General features: G+C 50.4%; 1 protein-coding gene and 1 long non-coding RNA gene across 6 annotated transcripts in view; one reads left to right on the top strand and one right to left on the bottom strand.

Moving 5' to 3' along the window:
• Nucleotides 1-2,824: 2,824 nt before the first annotated feature.
• The window catches only part of LOC128315966 (uncharacterized), a 30,601-nt gene continuing 9,060 nt past the window's right edge, over nt 2,825-24,365 (top strand). The window contains exons 1-3 of one of the 2 annotated variants that reach the window (XR_008299225.1): nt 2,825-2,973; nt 3,345-3,584; nt 3,706-4,284. This is a non-coding gene — a long non-coding RNA (uncharacterized LOC128315966). Of the gene's footprint in view, nt 2,974-3,344; nt 3,585-3,705; nt 4,285-24,365 lie in introns of those variants that run through there. The other variant, XR_008299224.1, reaches the window with a different exon arrangement.
• Nucleotides 3,599-24,365, bottom strand: part of PLA2G4E (phospholipase A2 group IVE) — a 56,879-nt gene continuing 36,112 nt past the window's right edge. For all 4 annotated transcript variants that reach the window (XM_015064895.3, XM_053224126.1, XM_027067004.2 and 1 more), the window contains 16 exons: nt 23,847-23,887; nt 22,193-22,235; nt 21,276-21,339; nt 20,260-20,420; nt 20,073-20,159; nt 19,653-19,690; nt 17,392-17,527; nt 16,008-16,144; nt 13,247-13,469; nt 10,485-10,599; nt 9,831-9,968; nt 9,312-9,419; nt 8,569-8,772; nt 7,531-7,697; nt 6,102-6,285; nt 3,599-5,655 (listed from right to left, as the gene is read on the bottom strand). In XM_015064895.3, coding sequence (XP_014920381.2) covers nt 5,435-5,655; nt 6,102-6,285; nt 7,531-7,697; nt 8,569-8,772; nt 9,312-9,419; nt 9,831-9,968; nt 10,485-10,599; nt 13,247-13,469; nt 16,008-16,144; nt 17,392-17,527; nt 19,653-19,690; nt 20,073-20,159; nt 20,260-20,420; nt 21,276-21,339; nt 22,193-22,235; nt 23,847-23,887 — 2,067 coding nt within the window. In that variant the 3' untranslated portion in view covers nt 3,599-5,434. The remainder of the gene's footprint in view (nt 5,656-6,101; nt 6,286-7,530; nt 7,698-8,568; nt 8,773-9,311; nt 9,420-9,830; nt 9,969-10,484; nt 10,600-13,246; nt 13,470-16,007; nt 16,145-17,391; nt 17,528-19,652; nt 19,691-20,072; nt 20,160-20,259; nt 20,421-21,275; nt 21,340-22,192; nt 22,236-23,846; nt 23,888-24,365) is intronic.

Below are 24,365 nucleotides of genomic sequence, written 5' to 3'. Positions count from 1 at the left end.
TTTGGTAATTTGGCGCTCACGAGGTTTGCTCTAGATTGTGTTCAGTGATTGGCTCTAAATGCCTACCAAGTCCAGTGTCTTATTCTGATACTTTAAATTCCAGAGTGGTACAAGGCCTGAGAGACACATGCTGGAGAGATTAGAGGAGGTACTGTGTCCTGGGAAGATTCCTCTTCATTCCCAGACACATCTCTCCTTTCTCTGTGGCCACTTAGCCAGGTCACTGCTGCCACTTGGAGATATAGCTTATAGGACATGCGGGTAGAGATGTCCTGTAGGCACTTGCAGTAAAACTGCCAGCTGCCTCTAAATTGTCCTTCTGTTCAGCAACAGAACTCTCATTTTCAGTGGGACGCATTGCTGCCCAGGTAAGAACAAAATTTTCCAGTCTTTCTGCAATTCAGTATGATCATAAGACCAAGTTCTGGGGGCTGCTATGTTACCTGAAGGATGTGTGGGACTTGCAAGAAGTCTCCTTTAGAAAGAAAAGTGTTCAATCTTGCTCTCCCCTTTTCTCTTGTAGCCTGGGATATAGTTATGATGGCTGGAGCTGCAGAGCTCATCTTGGACCATGAGACCAAGGACTATGTACGGGATGGTAAGTCAGAGCTAGAAGGAGCAGAATCCGGGATGAATCATGGAAGCGCCGTGCCAGCCGTGGACTGCCTCCCTTGGGCTTCTTTTACAGGCATGTGTTTAAGCCACTATTTGTCAGGTCTCTCCTAGTCAGAGATGAAAGTAGGTCCTAACTAACACTGAATTTGTTACTGGAAATGGAGTCTGCAGTAATAGAACCCAAAATGTGACATACATTTAGTGAAAGAGAGGGAAAGTCAACATTAAGGATTCAATTATTGCAGGCTGGGATTTCAAATATAGCCACATATATTTTTTGACATGCCTCCTATCAAGAGATGGGATGGACCTTTGTCCCCTCCCCTTAAATCTAGGCTGGCTTGTGAAAGCTTCTGCCAATAGAGTTACTGTGGAAGTGAGGGTATGGGACTTCTGACACCAGGTCATAATATGCCATGCACCTGCCACTGTGTGACATCACTCTTGGAGCCCTGAGCTGCCATTTAAGAAGGCTGATTATCTTGAAACCACCATACTAGGGAGGTCACATGAAGGTGCACTACAATCAAATGGAAACTGTCCTTCATCCCTCTCCGCCCTCCCCCCTCAGGCATCAGACCTGTGAATGAAGGTACCGTCTCAGAGGCGGATCCTTCAGCTCCAGCTATTCCAGATTCCAGCCATCTGAGTCCTCCCCAGGCAGTCCAAGTCATTTGTGCTGAGGCCCCACACATGTATAAGCGTTGTCCTTGCTGTGCCCTTTCTGAATTCCTGACCCACAGAATCTGTGGGTGTCATAAAATGGTGGTTATTTTAGGCCATGATATTATGGGTTTTTGTTTGCTTTGTTTTTGTTTGTTTGCTAAGCAACATATAATTGGAACAACTGGTAATTCTCATTATCTTGTTAAGATAAAAGTTTAACTTTCTGTCACAGGAAAGAAATTCAGAGCTAGGCAGACCAGGGCTAGTTTGGTGTGTTCATTGTGGATGGCTGGAGCTCCAGCAGCCATATTGGACCAGGAGGCAAGCTTGAGGATGGCAGAAGAGCTGAAAGGAGCCTGGGTCTCCAATAAGAAAGAGAGGAATAAATTTCTTCTATCTTCTTTAAGTCACTCTAACTTTTGATCTTTTGATTATATAATAAAAAGTAGGGGCACCTGGGTGGTTCAGTGGGTTAAGCATCTGACCCTTGATTTTATTTTTTTTTTATTTTTTATTTTTTATTTTTTTAATTCTTTTTTAACGTTTTATTTATTTTTGAGACAGGGAGAGACAGAGCATGAACAGGGGAGGGTCAGAGAGAGGGAGACACAGAATCTGAAACAGGCTCCAGGTTCTGAGCTGTCAGCACAGAGCCCGACGTGGGACTCGAACTCACGGACCGCGAGATCATGACCTGAGCCGAAGTCGGCCGCTTAACCGACTGAGCCACCCAGGCGCCCCTGATCCTTGATTTTAGCTCAGGTCACGATCTCACAGTTCCTGAGATGGGGCCCTGTGTCAGGCTCTGTGATGACAGCGTGGAACCCACATGGGATTCTCTCTCTCTCTGCCCCTCCCCTGCTCATACACACACTTTTTCTCAAAATAAATAAATAATTTTAAAAAAAGTAATGCTAACTGGTATGGAATTTGAATACCATGAATCAAGAACTTAGGAAACTGGTTTGGCTAGAGCTAAAGGTTTGAGAATTTTCAAGATGGAAGTGGTAATTGAAGTCCTGGGTGTCGACGCGTTTTCCTAAGGAGAGTATGGAGCAAACAGAGAGGAGAGCTGAGGAGAGCACCCCAGGGGATACCAGCAGTTAATGGAGAGCAGGGGAGGTGAGACCAGAGGAAGGGCTGAAACGTGGGAAGAAATCCAAGATGGATGGGTGTCCAGCAAATATGGCCCCTTCCCCCTAGAGGGAGCCTGGCTGGCAACCCTTAATGCGTGCCCCATGTGTACGCAGCTAATATGGAACTTTCCCTCTGTTTTGCAAGGCGCTGTTTTTATGAAGCCCTCCTACGTGGGACCAGAAGGAAGCTCCTTGAGGTGTGGGGTCAATTGTTAATCGTTTTTATTGTCCCAGGGCCTACAACAGTGACCGGCATGTAGCGAGAGGGTGATAAATATTTGCAGGCAGGTCTGAATGGAATGGTTGTTGGCAAGGAAGCCGTGGGAAGGGAGGGTTTCAGGAAGGAGGAGTGGTCTGCGGTGGCAAATATTGAGAACAATCAAGTAAGATAAGGCCTGTAAAGGGCCGGTGCCATTTGGCTCAGTGTATCTGGTAATTAGGGCATTGGCGACCTTGGGGAGAAGTGTTTTCGTGGGGAAATAGGGACAGAAAACATCCGCCGTGGGACAGGTTGAGCTGCGTGGCAGTATGACATCCTGGCTGGTCTCCTGGGAAGGTAAAGGGGAGACAAGCAGGGACGGACACTGGGGGAGAGGGGACTTTTATTTAATTTTTTTCTATTTAAGTATATGATGGACAGAGAGTGGGGGGTCTGAGGAGGGAGCCTCCCTGGCCTCCCCACCACTGTACCCTTGCCTCTGTCAGGGTCGATGACACTTTGTCCTTATCCCTTGTGCGGTCCTGGCTCCTCTCCTGCTCTGTGATGTTGCCGGCATTGTTTCAGAAGTGAAGTCACTATTTAATTTCTCAAATTCATATAAAAATCTTGTCATGTCCCCCCCCACCCCCACCCCATCCTGCCCTGCCCCAATTCAAATCTAAGTTCCTGGAAAGCAGAGGCTGTTTAGTGACCGCTGTGCTCCGTAGGTGCTCAGCTGGGGCCGGCTGCCTGTCCTTCTGCTCGCTCAGTGCTTCCTGAAACCATCTGAACCTCAAAGGGCACCAGGGGGCGAGAGCCGGTGTCCCATTGGTTGCTGACATGGCTTCCTAAAAACAGAAGAAACGGCGGCCTTCTCACGCCGCGGGCTGGCCTTGGTGTGTGAGAAGCCCAGGCGGGGACAAGGGCAGGAGTTAGGCATGTTTTGCAGCACCAGATAATGAATGAAGGTGAGTCAACGGCATTTACTCACATGGCCATTTTATTCTGTGCTCAAATAATACAATGGTTTTATAAGCCTCACACTTTGATGAATCTAAGGCAGGGCTGCCTTCATCTTATAACACACAGGTCTTGTGGCCTGACCTACTCTGCTAATTTAAAGAGAGCCCGTTTGCTGCAGATGGAAAGAAAAGATGTCAAAGTGGAGGCTGTTGGCTGTTCTGGTGGAGGAGACGGGTGGCGTCCTGGGTCGGCATTATCTGGGTGGGGACCGGTTTTGCAGGTCTGGAAGCCTTGTTTACCAGTGGTTCAGGTGAGCTGATTAATTCCTGCTTTCCCAGCTTATAGGAGAGTACGGCGTCCACGCCGCTCAAATTTAATATGTGTAGCCATTATGGGGATGAGGGTCTGGGGGAAGGGCAGCAGAGAGGAGGTGAGAATCTCCTTAAAATGCAGACTCTGATTCAGCAGAGCTGGGGTGGGGCCTGAGGTTCTGCATTTCTAACCAGTGGCCCACCAAGGATGTATTTTGGAAGTTGCTTTTTCTAAACTTTCGTTACTTATCGTCACCCATCTCCTAACAACCAAAGGACTGCCTATGGGAGCATAGAGGCCAAGAAAGAGGGCCCTATGTTCCATGTTTGCTGGGACCACGTGCCTTTCTGGGCACACCTTCCATCGGCTTGGACATCTCAATGGCTCAGGTTATACAGTTCTTTAGTCAAGTTCCCAGCCTGATGGGAGACCTGGATACTTTGATTGGGCTTCTGTGTCCTGGGCCTTTCCCCAGTGATTTATCTGCAAACCATCTACAAGGATGGGCTTCTTCCTCAGGGCTAACCGAGTCGTTTAAAGGTTGATCCTTCCTAGTTTCATTCTTTTGGGGGTGACTCTCCAAGAGGTGGGACGTGCTGGCCATTGTGTTTACATGATAAATAAGAGGAATCCCATTTAGAAATAAATAATCCCATCTGGAAACCAGAGAGGAAGGTGATAAGAGAATTCAGCGGTGCTCCTGGAGCAGGTTGGTCAGCGAGTGCCAGCCTGATGCCTGAATCCATTTACCTACTCAAACGTCCCTCAGCTGCATCCCAGATCCTTGTTCCGTGAACCTGAGCTGTAGACTGGGGCTTTGCCTGGCATTTCATTGGAGCTGGGGGCCCAGATGGGGCTGTGTGGTTGGGATCTCAGGAATCACCAGTCCTGGGGCTCTGATTGGCTGCAGGGGGGCTGCTGAAACCCATCAGTCACCTGTTTGGCTTTGTTGTTGAAGAGACCAGGATATCTAGCACTCTGTCTAGATCTTCTAGCATCACGCCATCTATTAATACCCTGATTCATAAAAATGAAAACCACAAAATATCATAGCCTATAAAAATCACAAGAACATAATTGCCTTAAATTTAAAAAGTTGTTTTTCCAGAGAACACAGAGCGTTCCTCAGGTCCTCTTGTGCACTCCTGGAGGCCCTCCGTGCCAGGAGGCAGAGAGCAGTAGAGTCGAGAGGGCTTTGAGCTCCACTGTGCAGGCCGAGTTTCTTAGGAACTAGCCTCTTCTTCAGGCCACTTTGGACATGTGTGGGAGCCTGTGGCTATTGGGCCCTTTTCCCTGCAGGGAAAGGTTTAAAAAAATGCCTTGGGTATAAAATCCCAACACATGTCTGTGTTATCTTCCTTTGTCTCCTTCTCTCTCTCTCTCTCAACTTTTAAAAATGTTTATTTCTTTGATAGAAAGCCAGGGCCAGCCTGCCTGCACCCCTCACCAGAGAGCAGAGCTGGTGTGCGGGCCAGTCAGCCCTGATGGGCTCCGTGCCTCTGACCATGGGAGCAGACACAGGATCGGTGAGGCTCCCTAGGACTTAGGAGGGACACTGGCTCTTCAGGCGTTTCTTCTTCTCCACCGCCAGTCTCAAGGCCTGAAAGAGCTTGTCTTTGTTATTCAGGATGTTGTACTCAGAGAGCTTCACCAGCTTGTCAAAGGCGGCCTCTGTGTATGTCAGCTCCTTGGTAGCATATGGAGTTTTGGGGCCATAAATGTCAACGTGGCCCTGCTCCAGCTCCTCGGGGCTCCTCTCCACACCTGGAGGTAGCAGAAGCACTTGCTATACATGGAAGGTTGTAATGACTTGTTTCTGCATCTCTCCCTATGGCCTGTCTCAGCCCACACGGGCGCACACACCTGCATGAAAACGTGCACACACATGCACACACACGCACACGCACACCTCCAAGCTCCTCAGGGGCAGGGATGTGACTTGCACATCTTAGGGCCGCCCAGGCATGACACAGTGCCAGGCACACAGTTGGATGTCAATAAATGCTGAATGACTGAAAAGAGTAGAAGACGGCATTGCTGGCTCATGGAGGGGTGGGGGGCTTTCTTTCTTCCTAAAGCCACAGTTGACTCAGATTAGAGCTAAGCCAGGCTTTCCTGTTAGTAAAGTCAAAAGACTGCACAAGTCTAAAGATAGGAGCTCCTGGCCCAAGGCTAGCAGGTGGTGGGAGCCAAGCTCAGAGGTGGCTTACCTGGGGCCTTGTACTTCTGGAAGGTGTCATTGATGAGTGGGAAGAAAATCACAATGGGAGCATCAGGTTCTTGGGAGTTCTCTATCAGGTAGCACTCCTTGAGATTTTCGTCCCCCTCTTGCACTTCGTATTTGGGGAAGGGGATATTCTGCACAGAGCAGTACTCACAGGTTTGTTTCATGGGCTGGAATATCACAAGAGGACATGTTTGAGTATTAAGAGTGGTGGGGGTGGGTAAGAAACATGAACTTCTTAGATCCAGCTTCCTGATTTCCCCTGCTAACAACTCAGGTCTCCAACTACTCTGCCTGTTTGTGCTATTTTTAGAACAAAGAGCCTGAGGCAGTAGGTTGGTCTGTGTCCAAGTGAAAGCTCCTTCTGAAGGTGGATGGAGCCCTTTCAATGATGCTTCACCCAAACACAACCTGGGTAGATGGGGGTGGCAGCCTGAGGGTGACTGGAGCCACACCAGGGATAGCCATGTCTGGTCAGGCTCCTGTGCGATGTGCATGGCCCTGGGAACTGACAAAGGGCCGACTCTGAAAAAGCATCTTTATAAACATGATGTCACAGAAAGAGCAAGTGGGCTGAGAGAATCAGAATCCCCTTCATTCTGCCCCCTGTTCTAAGCTCACTAGCTGTGTGATAATAAGCAAGCCACTTCTACTCTCTGTGCCTCAGTTTCCTAAACCTGTAACATGGGAATAATAGCAGTTTTTTCATTGTCTCAAAGAGCTGGTATAAAGATAAGGTGAGAGCGTGTGTAGGAAAATACATTGTCGCTCATTGACAAACTGAAGTCATCGTCATTGGTGTCATGCTTTATCATTGGTCTATACTTCCCTTTCCTGGGCTTCAGAATAGGACTGTATGAAAGTAGACCAAAAAACAATTTCTTTCCCTTAAAAGGCGAGAACTTTTCAAAGGTAAATAGAGAAAAATAAATAAAAAACCTCTGGTCCTGTTCCTAATATAATTACATGGAGGGTCATATTTTCTAGGGAAAGGGGCAATGTGATTATTTTGAAAATAGGACATCATAAGCTCTCAAAATGGTACAAAACTTTAGAATTGACCGGACTCTATTAAGGTTATTTTTAATTTTTTTTTTTTTTTTTTTGCAGCTTAAGAATTGCCAAATACAGCAAATGCTCAGATAATAAAATTGCTCAGAAATAAAATTAGAACTCGCTCCGCGAATCTACTTAAACCTCACACTGCATGTGGAGGTCAGCTGGCTGCCCTCCCCTGAGGTTTGGACAGCCAACCTCATATCAGGCATAGAAGCTTGAGTTTCTCCGATGCTAAGTCTTTGGGCCTGTGGGGAATGCGTGTTCTCCCATTTCCCAGCTTCATGGGGCTCGTTCAGTGGCCTGTCTCAGAAGGGGCACAGCGCTCTGCTCATGCAGACTTTCTCTGTTACACTTGCCTTTGTCTGGGACCCAGCACAGTAATTGAGGTGGATGATGAGGTCAACTTTTCTCTCAGGCCTAAGGAGGGGCGGGTAGCTGGAATTGACAAAGAATGCAGTGTCCAACAGGCACAAATGGTTCACGGACCCCGTCAGCTGGTTCGGGAAAGTATCTAGCACCGTGTCTGAAAGCCAAGATATCCAGTTACCATCATGCACTGGCACCATGATCTCAGGATGGTCACAGGCACCTGGTAGGGACCTAATACCCTGCCTGGAGCTCCTTCACCTGGGACTGGCCCTTCCACCCTCCCGCTTGCAGCCAGGATGCCTGGTGAGTCACAGTGCCCTGTTGGGGTGGACTGATGAAGAATGGCATTATCTTGGGGCTGTTGCAAATCTTTTATGGGATACACATAGAAAACCTACTCTGACTCAGCCACGTTGCTTGTGGGGTTGCAGGGGTTTATAGGGTTTACAGGGTTTACACCCTATAAATCAGTACAGACCCTGGGCTCAGAGCTGTCCTTTCTGCCCCAGACAGTGAGAATGAGGATCATCAGGCCAGGCCAAATCAGCCATTTGCAGGCTGCAGACAAGTAAAATACAAATGATGGTGGCAAGTCAATCTTTGAGCCTCAGAGGCGCTGGGAGACGCACTGAGTTGAAATTGCACGACCACAGTTTAAGACCTGGCTCTGCCGCTCGCCATGTGGGGGATTCTTGAGCTGGGCCACCCCTGCCCACCTCTAAGGCACCATTCACACTAAAAGGTGCCCCCAGAGCACAACTGAAGAAACTCAGGGCCCACATTTCCCCACCAGGGTCCCAGCTTCTACGTGCTGAAATTGTTGTACATAGTCAACTAATTAAATAGGAGCACCGCTCCACCTACCGTTCACAGCCTCACCAAACATGGAATACACCATGGGGATAGACTGCCACCCAACCTGATGAGCGTGGTCAGGGGGATTTTGTCATCCTTTCTCCAGGGCAGCCTCAACATGCACTTCCCCTTTATCCAAGCAGAGGCAGGCAAGCAGCCAGGACGGTTACCTCTCCACATGGAGAACTGGCTGTTCTGGAGGTAGTCGGTGTGCAGCTGCAGCCCCAACAGGAAGTTGTGGAACTCAGACACGAAGGACCTATGGGTGAGGATGCTGCGGAAAGTATTGGACAACCAGGACCCTGGGATCACCACTGCGGTGTCCAAGATGTTGGCATCACATTTGGGGATTTCAGGCAGGAGTGGCTCATCTTCTGCAGGGGAGAGGGAGGAGAGAAGGCAGGTCACAAGACCTGGGGTCCCCAGATGGCCCAGGTGAAGCCATGCATTGTTACCTGGCACCCAGAGGTCAGCCACTGTAAGTGCAGCTCATACCTTCCTTGCCTAAGTTTTAAGGCCTTGGCCAGGAGGACCCAGACAGAGAACAGGGGAAGCATAATGGAGATGAGGGGTGATGACAGGCAAGGGGGGCGGGGTCCCAGAGAGGATAGGGAATCTGGAAGAGCCACCTTTAACTTTGCTCATAGATCCCTAACCCCTTAGTTCTCCTGGGCCCTGTGCCACTCTGCCAGCCCTTCCCCCAACCCCCATCAGGCCACAGCTGGCCCCTGAAGCTTGTGAATAGGCCTCGATGGCTCTCCCCTCTGGGCAGGGAAGACCTATCCCTAGCTGCCTTCTCATCTCTGCGAACCAGAGGTGATGCTAAAACACATGGCAGGTGGACTGGTCCTCAGTTTGTGATCCTTCCCTCCCCCATCGCCCAAGCAACAGGGGAAGCCAGTTGGTCACCCACCGATGTCGTGCACTTTATCCCTCGTCCACCTGTGGAAAAACTCCTCTGAGGTATGGGACAGATTCCAGGCATCGAGCAAGTTCAGGGAGAAGATGCTGCTCCACAAACCTAGGGACCAAGGCCAGCCGTGAGCAGTTCTATCCCAGAGCCCCCATCCAGACACTGACTGTTTCTACCTTGGCCTTGATGTTCCCTTCCAGTCAGGCTGCTCAGGAGGTGGGATAGACTTTGATTTCCCTCTCCCCACAGGGCAGCTGGACACACGGGACTGATGAGGGCTTGCTGGCAAATGCAGGAGGGTCACATGCTCAAGGATAACCCAAATCGGCAGCAGCACCCAGGACAAGATCCTGGGGGAACAGAGCAGGCTTCCCTGTCACTCCTCTAATTCAAAGGCGGGGCCTGCCCAGCATGGGGCCTGCGCGGGTGGGTGGGGGGGGAGGAGGGGGGGTGGTTTGCCCAGCATGGGGAGGGCGGTGGGAGAGGGCCTGCCCCTGGGCCTTGGATGCCAGGAGTCACCTAGCATGTAGCACATCCTTGACTCTGGGATCCTTTTCATCAGCCTCCCCATGAAGAACTCGGATCCAAAGAGCTCAGTGGGGATGAAGGCGCCGTACTTCTGCAGGCCCACTTCGTAGGGGGAGAACTCGCACCACTCTGCACACGAAGCCACAGGGCAGGGTGTCAGTGTCAGGCTTGGACAACCCCGTCCCGCCTCCTCACCGCTTCTACGGGGTCCTGGACCTCGTGGGGCCTGGGACCAGGCTGCAGTTCCCTCGCAGGGCACATGGGGGTGCCCGCGACCAGCCTCTGCCGGCAGGGCACGACTCTACTTTATAGCCTGCAATGGCTCATTTGCTCCACCAAATTGGATAAAAGGAGACCACAACTGACCTCAAAATAGGGCAGGTCTCTAGAGTCCCTCCTTTTGGGCAGCTTAAGAAATATGTAGAACCTCTTCCCTATCCATCAAACCTCTGCTCCTAGAAAAGCCACAAGACCCCACCAGACTGATCCATCTACACAGAAGGGGTAGTAAAGTCAATTTCTTCAGTTGTCAGTGCAGTCTTTTGATGTAGAGGTTGGCAAAACTATGGTGGCGGGGTATGTGTGCTGGGTACCTTTGCTTGCTGAGAAGGGACCCCCTTATAAATTTCTAGCCACCAGTGTTACCTCTGAAATCCTGGTTGCTTACATCATCCTTGACATTGATGGTGAGGTAGATGGGCAGGGGGTTCTGGCCCTGGGATAAAGCAGCACGCTGATCTGACAGTTTGCATTCATTTCTCTGTGGGGGGTGGGGGGGAAGGGGATGAAATGGTTAAGGAGAAGCAGCAAAGCCGCCTGGAGGCAGTGCAGAATTAAGGGGACAGTTTGGACCTCCAGCAGACCATTTCCTGGCTCCTGAGCCCACCAGACCTCTGTCCAGGTCCCAGCTACACCGGTCAAAGCTGCTCTTAAAATGCACCCGTAGAATGTTCACCCACGCTTGGGCTATTCACCATCCCAGACATATGGACAGGAGTGGGACTGAATCTGCCGTTTAGGGCTGTCCCTGGGAGTCCCAGGGTTCTCCTTGTGTCTCAAGGACCAGAGAATAAAAAGGTAGGGGTGGAAAAGGCCACCATTGTCCCTCTTCATTCCCATAATTTCCACCCCACTTTAACTCGAGCAAGTCCATTTTTCTTATCTACTTGGCATGCCTCTCATAAAATTTGTTTGGGAGGGGAAAAAGAGCTGCTTTAAAAAAAAATAAATGAAAGGCTTGGAAAACTGTGCACTAGATGGGCCACAGTCCCACTTAGTCCCCAGAGATCTGTGTTGCAAAATCAGAGTGGGAACCTGCAGATCAGCCAGGGCCACAGGCCACTTCCCGAATGAATCAGCCAGTATAGACAAGGCCAGTTGAGGTCTTACAGGCCCAGGCTCTGACCCTAGACCCTAAGCAGCTGCCTGCTAGGTGGCCATCCACGGTTACTCAAGTGTGTGAAGGTCAATGAACCTGCGTGAGATGGTAAACATATGTGTGGGACAAATAACACTTGGGCCTCCCTTGAAAGGCAAGCAGGGTACCCATCATAGTGGCCCAGAGATCTGGGCACGGCAGAGCTGACTGTCCTGGAAGTACAGAAAACTATAGCCTCAGAGAAGAACCCAGTCCCAAAGGAAAGAGCCTCCTGCCTTGGCCAGAGTGGAGGAGCACAGATCTCCCAACATCAACCCTAGACTTGTTTCCGGGGAAACTGGGCTCCTCCCACACCAAATGCCAGGCAACACTCATACTTCTGTTGTCAAAAGCCTTGGTGCTTTTCCTCCTCAGCACATGGGGCACTAAGTAGAGTTAGAATTATTAACTACCACTTGTTGAGATAATTCCCATTTAAGGAACAGCACAGAGCAGGACCAGAATTTAAACCCCATCCTGCCTGAATCCAAAAGCCAGTACCCTCAGCTTCTGCCTGACTCATAAGGACAGATTAGATGGTGGGTAATCAAGAGGGGGACGGTGAGTGGGATCCATCAAAAGCTTTGAGCGCTGGGCACCTGGGTGGCTCAGTTGGTTAAGCATCCAACTCTCCATTTCAGCTCAGGTCATGACCCTAGGCTCATGGATCCTAGGCTGATGGATCCCAACCCGTGTTGGGCTCTGAGCTGAGTGTGGAGCCTGCTTGAGATTCTCTCTCCTCCCTCTGCCCCTCTCCAACTGGCACCTGTGCTCTCTCTCTCTCTCAAAATAAATAAACATTTTTAAAAAAGCTATTGAGTGCCTCAACTCTGAACCCCCTGACATGCAGGAGGCACTTAATTTTGTTGACAGAAAAAAACGAAGGAATGAATGCATTCTGAAGATGAGGTTCAGGTAATCCTTGGTTTCTGAAATTGTTTGGGTTTTCTGGAAGAGGGAGCCTCCTAGAAAATAATTTGCCGTCCTTCTGTCTCCTGGCAAGTTCTATTTTGAATTCAGAACTCCTCAGATACCTTTGGGAGTGGGGCAGAGAACCACAGGTCTGGATAGAAATTAGGTGGAAAGTTCTGCTTTAGGGCCAAGCAGCAGCCAAAGTTGGCTCCTCCCTGGGGCCTGTGCAGCTGGAAGGGTCCGGGTGTTAGCTGAACTCACCCTGATGTCCAAGAACACAGCACCCCTGGGGATGCCACTGCTCTACCACCACCCACATGGCTCTCACAGCAGGTGAGAGCCCTGACAAAGACTGCTTCCCTTCTTGGGCATGTAGTGCTCTGATTGTTAGATCTCAGGGCAGAAGGAACCTCCTTGGGCCCATCTTCCATGTGGTAGCCATGAGAAGGAGCATTGCATATCTTCAACTAAGGACCTCAGCTGCTATGCTCTGAAATCCATGACTGAGTTTGTGCTGGGGTCACACTTCCCACTGGGCTGCTCCCAGCCTCTGACTGACATCAGGGATACTGAGGCAGGCCCATGCATGCCCACGGAGGGCACAAAACTCCTCTGACAGATGACTTGTCCAGAAGACTCTCCAAGAGCCTTGCTGAACCTTCTGGACCAGCAGTCTAGGATGCTTCCACCCAGCTCTTCTTCCCTCTTTCCTCCACTTGGGGTCAGACTTGTATCACAGTCTGATGACTCGCCAGCCTCCTCCAGGTCCCTCCCCATTTTCTCTCCTGGTGTCTTTCGCATGGCTCTCAGAAGACACACTCTTCTCCGCAGGACTGTACCTACACCATCCCCACCATGAGGGTCTCAGTCATACTCTCACAGGGTATGTGTAAACAATCCCACCGTCTTCTTCCATCGTGCACTTGGGCACCTCATGCTTCCTACGGTCCAAAGATGAATCTACAAGTCTAACCTAACTTCCTTCTGCTGAAATGGAAGTACAGACTCCCCCTCATGAAGAAAGAGAGCTGGACATCAGCCAGGGCAGGTCGGACCCCAGAAGAAGCTGAGTACCTACCTCATCCCCCAGACAGGCCTCAATCAGAAGGCCCCAGAAATCTGTAAAGGTGACCTTGTAGCCTTCCTGACTGCGCTGCCGAAGCTCCTCCTGGAATTTGCAGAGCTGGTCTGGGAATAGGGCAGGCATCTTGTCCTTGACCACATGCCTCCGTGCCTCAAATATGGCCGGCTCCAGGTTTTTGGAGGACCAGTCAGGATCACGGTACAAGGTAGCCATGGTCCTGGAGACAGATAGGCATGGGGAGAGAACTGAGCCAGCTCTGGACCAATCAACACCAGACCCTGGCCAGAGAGAAGGTGGACAGGTCACGGGAGACCCTGACCAACCAGGTCAGAAGCCTGGAGGAAAGGGGTGAACATTATTATTCATAGTCACAATGGCCACCCTTTCCTCACTGCCTACCACATGCCAGGTAGAGCATGTTGCTTAAGAAAGAAGACTCTGGGGACACTTGAGTGGCTCACTTGGCTAAGTATCTGATTCTTGATTTCAGCTCAGATAATGATCTCATGGTCCATGGGATCAAGCCCTGCATTGGGCTCTGCACTGACAGCATGGAGCCTGCTCGGGACTCTCTCTCTCCCTCTCCCTCTGCCTCTCCCCCATGCACTCTCTTTTTTCTCTTTCTCCCTCTCTCAAAATAAAGAAAATAAACATTAAAAAAAAAGCGAGGACTCTGGAACCAGGTCTTCCTGGTTCAAACCCAGACTCTGTCACTCACTAGCTGTGTCATCTTGGGCAAGTTATCTAACTGCACCTCACATTAGTTTCCTCATCTGTGGAATGGAGAGAATTATGATAATTGTACCTAACCTCACAGAGTTAATGTGAAGATTATACAAGTTCATGCAATTTAAAGTGGTTAGAACAGTAGCTGGCACAAAGTAAGGGCTGGGTCGTGGAGTGGTGAGGCCAACATTTGAACCCAGGCGTGGCTGATTCCAAACCCTGGACTCTTTCCACTCTGCCACATTAATTCCCATGATTATGATGCCGGCTAAAGATTTATTTCCCTTCTTCTTAACTTATATGTGGGCAGTGGTAAAAGAGTGAAACAAACACAGGGATCCCCCCAGCCCTGGATTTTTGCCTTTTCATGGCCTGGACCCAACCTTTCTGTCTATGTTAGGACAGCACCCAGGAACCCCATATCCTACGGGGGACCTTGTCTGTGGCTTCACTGTTGTCTGAGTAGTGGCCTCTTCCTTCACAGGGCTTGTTTCTGGTCTGGGAAGGTGGGGGTTAGTCAAGAGATTTCATCAACAAAAAGAACCCTGCTCTCCATAAGATTCATTCTTACTTTTACATGTTTAAAAAGCTTTCAAAACCATTATAAATGATTGATTTAAAAAGTTTAAAAAATTTTTAAATTTTTTGAGAGACAGAGCATGAGCGAGAGAGGGGCAGAGAGAGAGACACACATACATAGAATCCTTAGCAGGCTCCAGATTCTGAGCTGTCAGCACAGAGCCCGACGCAGGGTTTGAACTCATGAACTGCGAGGTCATGACCTGAGTTGAAGTTGGACCCTTAACCGACTGAGCCACCCAGGTGCCCCTAATTGTTTTTTAAAAAAATTTATTTGATTGATTTTAAAGAATACTTTCCAGGGCTTCCCCAGGCCAGGAGACCCTCCCCCGTTCCCCCCTTCCCCTTAAGTTCCTCCTAGTCTTCTGCTTGGCCCAGCAGGGCCAGGAGGATACAGCTTCCCCTCCACCCTGATGGAAGCAGGATTTATCTCTTAATGTACCACCCATGGGCAATGCCAATAAATGTCAGCTATCCTTCTGTCCCATCTGGGCTGAAGCCTCGGAGTTTCTGATGCACCAGCAGCCCTTGGTTTTCCTAGGGCAAGTTCATATCCACTGCTCAAATGAAAGTTACCTAGAGCTCCTCCAGGATGAGGGGCCCAGCTTGGGACAATGAGAGCTCAGACGCCCATTAGTCCCTGACAGAAAATGCAGTTGTGGTCATGGGGCCCCTGCCGCCCTGGACCAGGGCTGTGTTATGGCATCAGTGAGCCTCTTCCACCATAAAGACATTAAAAATTATGTTTTATGACTGCTGTATAAAAACAAATATAATAATGTTATTTATTAAAACATTTCCTTCATCCTAGAAGTTCTTTTTTTTTTTTTCCTGATCTTAAAAGAAAGTAAAACATTTTTGTGGGCTTCTACAAGCATTGTGGGCCCTAGGAACTGAGACTTCCACGGAGAAGTGGATGTCACGTGGGCCTCACCTTGGGGGGCTCGCTCTCCTTGCTCATCAGCAGAGAGCAAGGAGGTAGGAGCCTGAGGAAGCCGCCAGGGCAGAGGGAGGGGCGAGGATGGGGGGTGGGCCGAAGTGTGCGCAGCCAGAGCTGGGCCAGCTCCACCCAGCCTGGGATACTTGGCATGGCTGGAGAGGGCAATGCATCTTCCCGGCAGGATGGGGTCAGTGGCAGCAGTGGTTCACTCACAGCTGGCCACCGTGCTCCAGGGTCCCTGCCACAGCCTCAAGATACCTGGTACTGGGAGAGGCTCTCACAACTACCCCATGGGGTCAGTGCCATTGTCATCCCTACTTTACAGATACAAAAACTGAGACTCAGAGAAGTCGAGCCTCTGCCCAAGGTCACACAGCTCTAAGTGGTAGAGCTGCCCAGTCTTTGTGAGTCCCTCTACCTTGGGGTGGGGAGAGCTTCACCAGAGACCCCAGGCCAGCCCATTTACTGCTTTCTCTGGGCCCCACCAGACAGTGGCACCCAGCTCCTTACCAGGTAGCCCCTGACAGGCCAGTGATGTAGCTGGCACAGTTCAGGATGTTCAGCTTCTGCAGCCCCAGCAGGTGGCCGTACATGGCAGTCATGGATCTTGTTCCACCCCCAGTGGCCATGATGGCTATCAATGGTACCTGGGAGCATAGAGAGGCAGACTGCTGAGGCAATGCTGGGTGGGAGATGACACGGAGTGACAGACAAATGCTTAGAAAGAACGATGGAGGAAGCAGAGCTGGCTACGGACAGCCAGAGTGAGGCTTTGGGTGGCCTGAAAACGGCCTTTCAGAGTGATGGGCCACCCAGTAGGTCTAGGATTAGATCTTTGCTCCAAAACCAACAGTTGGTGAGGGTCTGAAGCCTCACACAGTTTGGTCAATCAGAACATCATGGCCAGAAGAGTTCTTAACGCTGTTAGTCTAGTCCTCAGTTAACAGCCGAGGACACTGGGGTCCAGAGGGCCGAGTAACTTGCTTCAGAACCCAGCTAGTGTGCGATTCCCTAATGGTTTCCTCTGGAGAAGCATATGATATTAGGACACCAGGCCCAGACCCGGCACACAATATGTGCTCAGCATATACTATAACTGATAACAGCAGAAATCAATGAATTGTTGATGTGGGAAGGAGCAGGGGTGTCACCTCTGGGTTTATATAGGATTAAGATGCCTTGCAGTTTTTCCCTAAAGATGGGAGGGCAGGGAGGAGGATATTTGGCAAGATGTACTCTGTCTTTGAGTGGGGATTTTAAGATCCTCTGTCGCCTCAAGGCTCATCACAGCCCTCCGCAGGCATGAGGTCTTCATCCTCTCGCCCAGGGTCAGCGTCAGGAGTCCGCACTTGCAGGGTGACCTGCTGCCCAGGGGGATGTGGGCCTTGGTCCATACCAGCAAGGTGACAAAGGCTCTGACAAAGGCACACTGTCTGCCCCATGGGAAGAAGCTGGCCCAGTGAGGGGAAGCTGCTTCTCTGGGGCTTCTGACTGCTGTTCTTTCTGGAGGTCCTGTATCTGTGCATGTTTGCAGGGAGGGAGAATTGAAGAACAAAGCCCAGAGCCTTTTGGGGGGAGGTGTTAGAGCTTCAGATGTTTCCTGGCTGCGAGGGGCCATTTTGTCCCTGTGTAAGGACCTCAGGACCTGTTAGTGCATGGGGAGGGGCCACTGGGGCTCCTTCCTTTCTGTCTCCGCTTTGCCCTCCCTTCCCTTTGCAAACACACAACTGAATCACCTCCAGCACAGCCCTCAGCTGGGCACCCGGGAAAGGCAGTGCCAAGGCCACCCTGGGGCAAAGGAGGGCTTGGGGGGTGGCTGGCAAGGAGCAGTGTTGGAGGACCAGCTCAGTTCAGAGGGGGACTGAGCCGGGCCGGCAGACCTCTGCTTACCCACCTCGTCCATATGCAGGTCCTCCTCCAGCTGCAACACCTGTTTCAGTGCCTCGGCCACCACCACCTTCCGCTTCTGCAGAAACTCCAGCTCTGCCTGGCATAGGCTGAAGCCCAGCCGCACGTCAAGCGTCTGGGGGCTACGGGGACAGAGGGCCTCGGCTAAGTGGTCCTATAGATTTCACTACTATGGAGAAGACATGGCTTTGGGGTCAGTTGAACATAGGCTTGAAGCCTGGTTCTGCCCTATACCACCTCTGTGACCTTGGGCCTCTGCCTTCTCATCTGTAAAATGGGGCTAACCATGCTTAACTCCCATTCTGTCTTCAGCACTTAGTGAGACTGACAAACGAGCAGCCCCTAAAGCCTTACGTGATGCACTCTCAACAGGTCCTCGACAAAATCAGGGACTCGATGAAACCCTGCCTCTTCAGCACGATTTGGAAACTCCAGAAAGGCTTCCCCGCGGTATCTTGAGGGATACCACCAGGTTACTTGAGGTTACCCCCAGGTAACCTGAGGCCAGATGTGGGTAACAAGGAGCCCTGAGATCCTTGTGGCCAATCCCTGTGGTCCAGGCTCTACAGTAAGGGATTTCCTGTGGAGCTCTCATTCTTCGGTAAGTTCTTCCTGCTCCTGGAGTTAATACTCTTTCTGTGTGTTTGTGAAACTGACAAAAGCCCTTTATAGTCCTGATGTTACCCTATCACCCCTACAGGCCCACAAGGCAGGTGGGGCAGGAGCTGCTTCCACATGTCCAACAGTTGCCTTATTTTTCACATCCCTGCCCTGGACAAGTTCAGGCTCCTGGCCTGGCAGTCAAGACCCTACCTGGTCTGTCCAACCTCACTTTTTACTGCTTCTTAGAAGAGGTCTGTTGACTCTCAGAGCCCAGAAGTAGTCCCAGTTCTGAGCCTTTGTGCAGCCCTTGCCTTCACCAGAAGCTTCTTCCATCTGCCTACTTATATCTCTTGTGTTCTCAGGTTCAGCTCCCCAGGGGTTCTGGGTGAAGGGACCTTGACAATTTCTGACCTGAATCTTAGCAGCCTGACTCACTAACCAGATCACATGTCCTGGAAGGCAGAGCCTGGGAGCTCTGCCGTTGTGTTTCCTCCATGTCAAGCATAGTCCTAGAGACACAACTGTGAGGAAATAACTCCTTCCTTGGCCTCGACAAAAACTAAATAACAAAACAACAGCAGTTGATATTTGCTGAGTGTCCCCCTTGTCAGACAGATCACTGAGTACTTCACATGTGTTCTCTGGACACGTGTTCACTGGATCCTCAGAGCAAGGCAAGAGTGGACAGTATTCTTGGTTTTGCTCCAGTTTACAGATGAGAAAAACTGAGACCTAGAGACGTTAAATAACTTGTCCAAGGGCTAATCAAATTGTAAATGGTCACTTGATATTTGACAAGGGTGCCAAGACAATTTAAAGGGGGAAAGAATAGTCTTCTCAACAAATGGGAGAGGGACAACTGGACATGCACATGCAAAAGGATGAAGCCAGATCCCTATTTCCTGCTGAATGTATACAATAACTCAAAATCGGTCATAGACCTAAGTGTGAGAACTAACAGTATACAACCCCTAGAAGAAAACATGGGAGTAAATCTTCATGACCTTGGATTAGGTAATGGTTTCTGAAATCTGACACCCAAAGCACGGGTGACAAAAGAAAAAATGTAGATACACTGTGGACTTCACAAAGTTAAAAACGTCTTTGCTTCCAAGGACATTATCAAGAATGTAAAAAGACAGGGGTGCCTGGGCGACTCAGTTCGTTAAGCATTCAACTCCTGATTTCAGTTCAGGTCATGATCTCATGGTTGTGAGATCGAGCCCCATTTTGGGCTCTGCACTGGGCATGGAACCTGCTTAAGATTCTGCACATGCATGCTCGCTCTCGCTCACTTGCTCTCTGTCACTCTCTCTCTCTCTCTCTCTCCAGATAAACAAGAAGAATGTAAAAAGACAACCTCCAGAATAGGAGAAAATATTTGCACATCATATATCTGATAAGGGACTTATATCCAGAATATAAAAAGAACTCTTACAACTTAACAATAAAAGGTAAATAACCAATTTTAAAAAATGGACAAAGTATTTGGAGAAGAGACATTTCTCCAAAAAAGATATAAAAATGGCCAAAAAGCCCACGAAAAGATGCTCAACCTCCTTAGCCATCATGGACATGCAATTCAAAACCACATTTTACCCCCTAAGATGAAAAAGAGGGGCAGACAGAAAGAGGGTACTTTACCAGGGTGTAGACTTCACGTGTAACTCACAGTTCTCACCCTGGGAAGTGAAAGATGAACAGCTTTGCAGAGACAACTTAGAGCCAAGTGGTCCTAACTGACAAAGTGGAGTCTCACCATACTGTCCATCCTGACTTGACTCAGAACAAACATGTGCACACAGATAGGTACATACACACATACATGCACGCACAAGCTCCCCTCATTCCCTCTTCTGGATTCCCTCTGCGATCCTTCTTTCAGCCTCTACACATTCTCTTTGGTTCCCTGCTGCGGCTTACAGCCTCCTACTCCTCCAAAACTCCTCTGTCCCACCTGAGAGACCCCCACGCATCACCACCCCCCAGGCTCCCCCCATCTGTCTGCCGCAGGAGCTTCGGGCTAAGCTGCTCAGGGGCCCCTTCTCACACCCGGGCCCTTACCACCGGCAGGGTCACCGCCTGGCCGTCAGGAAGGCAATCGAGAGGCTGGCAGACAGGGCTGTTCTTGCGCGCACAGCAGCAGCAGGGCTGGAAGGATAGGCGGGTTCTGTGAGGGGGGTGAGGGGCTCCTCTGGCAGCCCCATCCGCACCGGTGCCCTACGCCACCCCCACTGCCACTGGTCTGTACCCCACAGCTCCACTGGCTCTTGGGCACTTCCACGTGCATCTGGGGCTGGAAGTACTTGGGGTAGTGGAAGCAGGCCAGGTTCGGGCAGCAGGGCTCCTGGCAGTGTGAGACGCGCTGGGTGTGCTCGAAGGACTCCTTTACTGTCACCAGGAGGTCCTTCACTGGAAGAGAGGACAACGGGCCTGAGCCCCTAGAAGCCCCTTCCCCCACCCCCAGCCTGGATCAGGAAAATGCCGAGCTGGAGGAACCCAGGACGGGGGTTTACAAGCATCCAGGGCCCTGGTTAAAATGCCTCAGAGTCTTACTCTGTAGGGCCACGCAGATCCCAGGAATCTGCAATTAACAAGGCTGTGTGTGGTGCTGACAAATAAGGTTCCCAGAAAGCCCTGAGATACTGAGTCCTCTGGACTGGTCCCTCTCCTACTACATTGGAAGCAGGACCTCACCGCTCTGCCCGTTCGGGCGTGTGGGTCCTTCTCCCCCACCCTTCCCCATGTCTGTGTGCCCAGGCTGCTCTCCTCTCTTGGGACAGGACTGGAAGACTTGAGTGGGTGAGATGGGGTGGTGCGGTGAACTGAAGAGTCTTGTAATTGTGGATCTCTTTGGTTCCTGCCAGCCATAAAATTCTAGGACCCTCCATGAATTATAATCTGACCAGAGGAAGGGGTGCAGCTAGAGGGGCCCTAGGTGTTGCCAGTGCCTGACTGACCCAGGAACCCCTGGTCTGGCAGGAGTGCATTGCAGACCGGTGTGGGCACAGTGGGCAGGGATGTGCCTCTGACGTCAGCCCAGGGCGCTCATCAGGCCTGAGAGGTTCTGAGGGTCATGTGGGCACGTGGAAGAGCATGCTCCTTCCAGAGCAGGGGAGGGGGCGGAGTTCATGGCCCCTGAGGGTGGTGTGATCCCGAGGAGTCCCAGCCAGGCTCAGTCCTGACTGAGCCTAGGGCAGCGGTGGGAAGAAAGACTACCTGTTCCCCCCTCCACCCCGCTGCAGCAGCGGGGGTCAAAGGACTCACTTTTCCTGCTCTTCTTCTGCCTCTTGCATTCTGCATGAACCTCTAGGCAGGAGACTTGTCGAGACTGAAACAAAGGAAGGGAGAGTCCATCTGGTCACAAGCTGCGTCCTCCCTCTGCCAAGCCAAAGGGAGGAGATGAAGAATGAGGGGATAAATTCAGCGCTGGGCTGATTTGGGGCTGACTCCAGGGAACAATGGTGCTGACCACATTTTCTGAACCCAGTCAAGGTTTCTCATCTCCTTAAGAGATGGAGTGTTTGAAAATGAAGCTGTCCTGAAAAATCTAGGATGTAGGGTCACCGTTTACTAGGGGCCATGTTCTCAGCTACAGGTCAGGGATGGAACCTGAGGGATTTGATCCAAAATAAAAAGAGGGAACATTCCACTGTGAGCTTTGGAAGTGAGAACTTCCAACAAAACATTCTTCTAAAAGTCAAATTCCTTTACCACGAACTCCCAAAGGCTGATTTGGCGGTGGGGTGGGGGTGGGGAGATCTTCTTGAATCCTAAGTCTTTAGATGCATTTAACTGAGATGGCTGTACCAAGAGCTGAATTATGAAAATCTTTTAAATACTGAGCTTGTGCTTATAGAGGGATCGGAGCTGGGGGGAAATGGGACAGAGACAGATTCTGGGAGGAGGCTGCTTCCAAGTGGGTGCTTTTACTGGGGAACCTCCCAAGGGGAGGGGTCATCCTTGTGGGACACAGGATGCTGGGCCAGGGTATGGATGCCCCAGCTCCCTCCTCCCCAGAAGCAGGGGCCCAGTCCCTGCCCCACCCATCCAAGCCCCCCATTGGCCTGCTTTAGTTAGTCTGACTCCTGGCGGCCTCCGGGACAGGGGCTCAGCTTCTGTTCCCCTGGGAGCAGCAGCCCTATGAGGCCTCTGGAGCTACAGGCACCTGGAAGGACAATTACCACCAGCACGCCGTTGGTGACGAGGGTCTCAGGTGGAAAGGGACTGGAAAACAAAATGAGAACTCCCTGTCAGTTATAGCGTTCTTGCCTGGTTTCTCACAAAGGTGTTGAAAAACCTAAATAGGGTCAATAATGAAAATTTATGAAAAATAGCAGCTTAAGAAACATTAGCTCTGCGGGTTGTCAAGGAAAAAAGTGGCAAACATTTTAAATAGAATAGGAAAAAAATAAATGTATAGGATGGAAGGAAAAGAGTTCCTCTTTTCTTTCTTCCTTTCTTTATTTCCTTCCTTTCTTTTTTTTTTTTCTTCAGGGATAACGCTTCTTTATGCCCAGCTGTAGGGAACTATGAGGATAAATAGGTAGCAGCAGGGAGGGGCCTGAGCTCACCAGCTGCAACAGATGCAGTAAATAGTTCTGGTGGCAAAAATGACCCATTCTCCTGTCTGCGCTTTATTTAATTCATGCATTTAACAAACACTTATGACCCAGCTAGAGAGGGGCCTGGTGAATATGAAATGTCTTCATGTTATAAAGTCAGGAACATAAGCCTCCAAGGTTACAATTAGTCTAGGGGAGTCCACAGCCTCCCTTGCCAAAATTAGGCCCAAGATGACTGTGTCTCCAGATCAACTCTTATTACCAATTGTGACATGTTTCATTTCGCAAGCTATAAGGAATTTTCCCCCCTAAAAGTCTTGTTAAATCAAGAACTGGAGGAGGGAGCCCAGATTTTCTTCAATGGGAAACAGAGTTGATTTTGATTTGTCAATCAGCTGTTGATGGGAAATGAGGCACCCCAAAGAGTTCCAAGAGCCCCTAGGCAGAGGACTGTTGGAGTGGAGTTTGATAAGCCTTCTTGTTACCCTCCCCCCTGCTCCTCTGCAGATCCTAAGATGGCAGGGGTGGCAGTGGGGTGGGGAGGGTGTGGTGCTCAGCTCTACCAAGGCTATGGAGAGGAGTCAGCTGCCCAGTTTGCCCAATCACAAGGCACACTACCATCCTGAGCAGACTTCTCCCCTCCCCTTCCCTTTCCCTTCCCCCCTCCTCTCTTTGTCCTCTTCTCTTTCCTATCTTCCAGCTCTGGGGCCTAATTCTACTTGAGTTCCCAGCATAGTCGTATCTCCGAGACCTGGGTCATTTTCCTAATTGAAAATGTTGGGAAATAACCCCATATGTTGGGCCTGAGCATCCTCTTGATGTGATTCTAGAGTTGGGTGCAGAGGGGGAGAGGCTGCTTCAGGCCAGGGTTTGGGGGAGCTTATTCTAATAATTTGGGGTTGAGGATGAGACACCCTGGTCCTGACCTCTTTTTCAGCCTGGCATCTATGAGGCCCCATCACCATGTGGCAGGAATCCTTCCCAGAGGCCACTCTCAGGAATGCAAGGGAGCTGAGGCAGGCAATTTGGCCAGAATTCTTAATCTTTGAAGCCATATTGATGTCAGTAGAATAGGGTGGGTAGGGGCGGGGCCCGGGCACCTATAGTATTTAGAAGCCCTCAAGCGATTCTGATGCACCCTGTGGGGTGTCAGGGGTAAGTGTGGAAGAGGGGAGGGCAGCAAAAAGGCAGACTAGGCTCTGAAATGCTTGTGCCTGGAGCCACTGGGGAGTGAGGACTTCAGTGGGGTCTTACGGGGCTGGGACCTACTCACCTCTCCTCCAGCAGGAACTCTACCTCCAGCTCTTCCATGCCCTGGCAGAGGGATAAAAGGAAGGCAGCTGTGAGCTGGGGCTGTACCTGTCTTCCCCAGAACATGCCCCTTTAGCTTCTACTCCCCGCTTCCCATTGCTCTCCTGACTTCCCAAGGGGCTCAGCACCTTGGACAAAAGAGAGCTGAACTATTGTCACCTGTAAGCTCAACTCTGAAGGATAGGGACTCCTTCCTTCATCTATTCCTTCCCACCTCTTGTATAATTTAAGGAAGTTGTGACTTCATTGGACCTTAATTTCCCTGCCAGAATGTAATTCAGGCAAGAGCAAGGATATTCATTCTCTGCTGTGTTCCCAGTGCCTGGAACATAGTAGGAAATAAAGTTCTGTTGAATGACTGAATGGGTAATATCCTGGTCTTTTCCAGCTCTTTCTCTGATTTTCAGCTTTACTCCTCTTTTCCCTCATCTGTCCCCTGTTCTCTGGGCCATCCCAACAGCAGGACTCGGAGGAAAGAAAG

The sequence above is a fragment of the Acinonyx jubatus genome, chromosome B3 (genome assembly GCF_027475565.1).
Source record: "Acinonyx jubatus isolate Ajub_Pintada_27869175 chromosome B3, VMU_Ajub_asm_v1.0, whole genome shotgun sequence".
Classification (NCBI taxonomy): domain Eukaryota; kingdom Metazoa; phylum Chordata; class Mammalia; order Carnivora; family Felidae; genus Acinonyx; species Acinonyx jubatus.
Note: the sequence above shows the minus strand (reverse complement) of the source record. Positions and strands in the feature narration are given on the sequence as shown.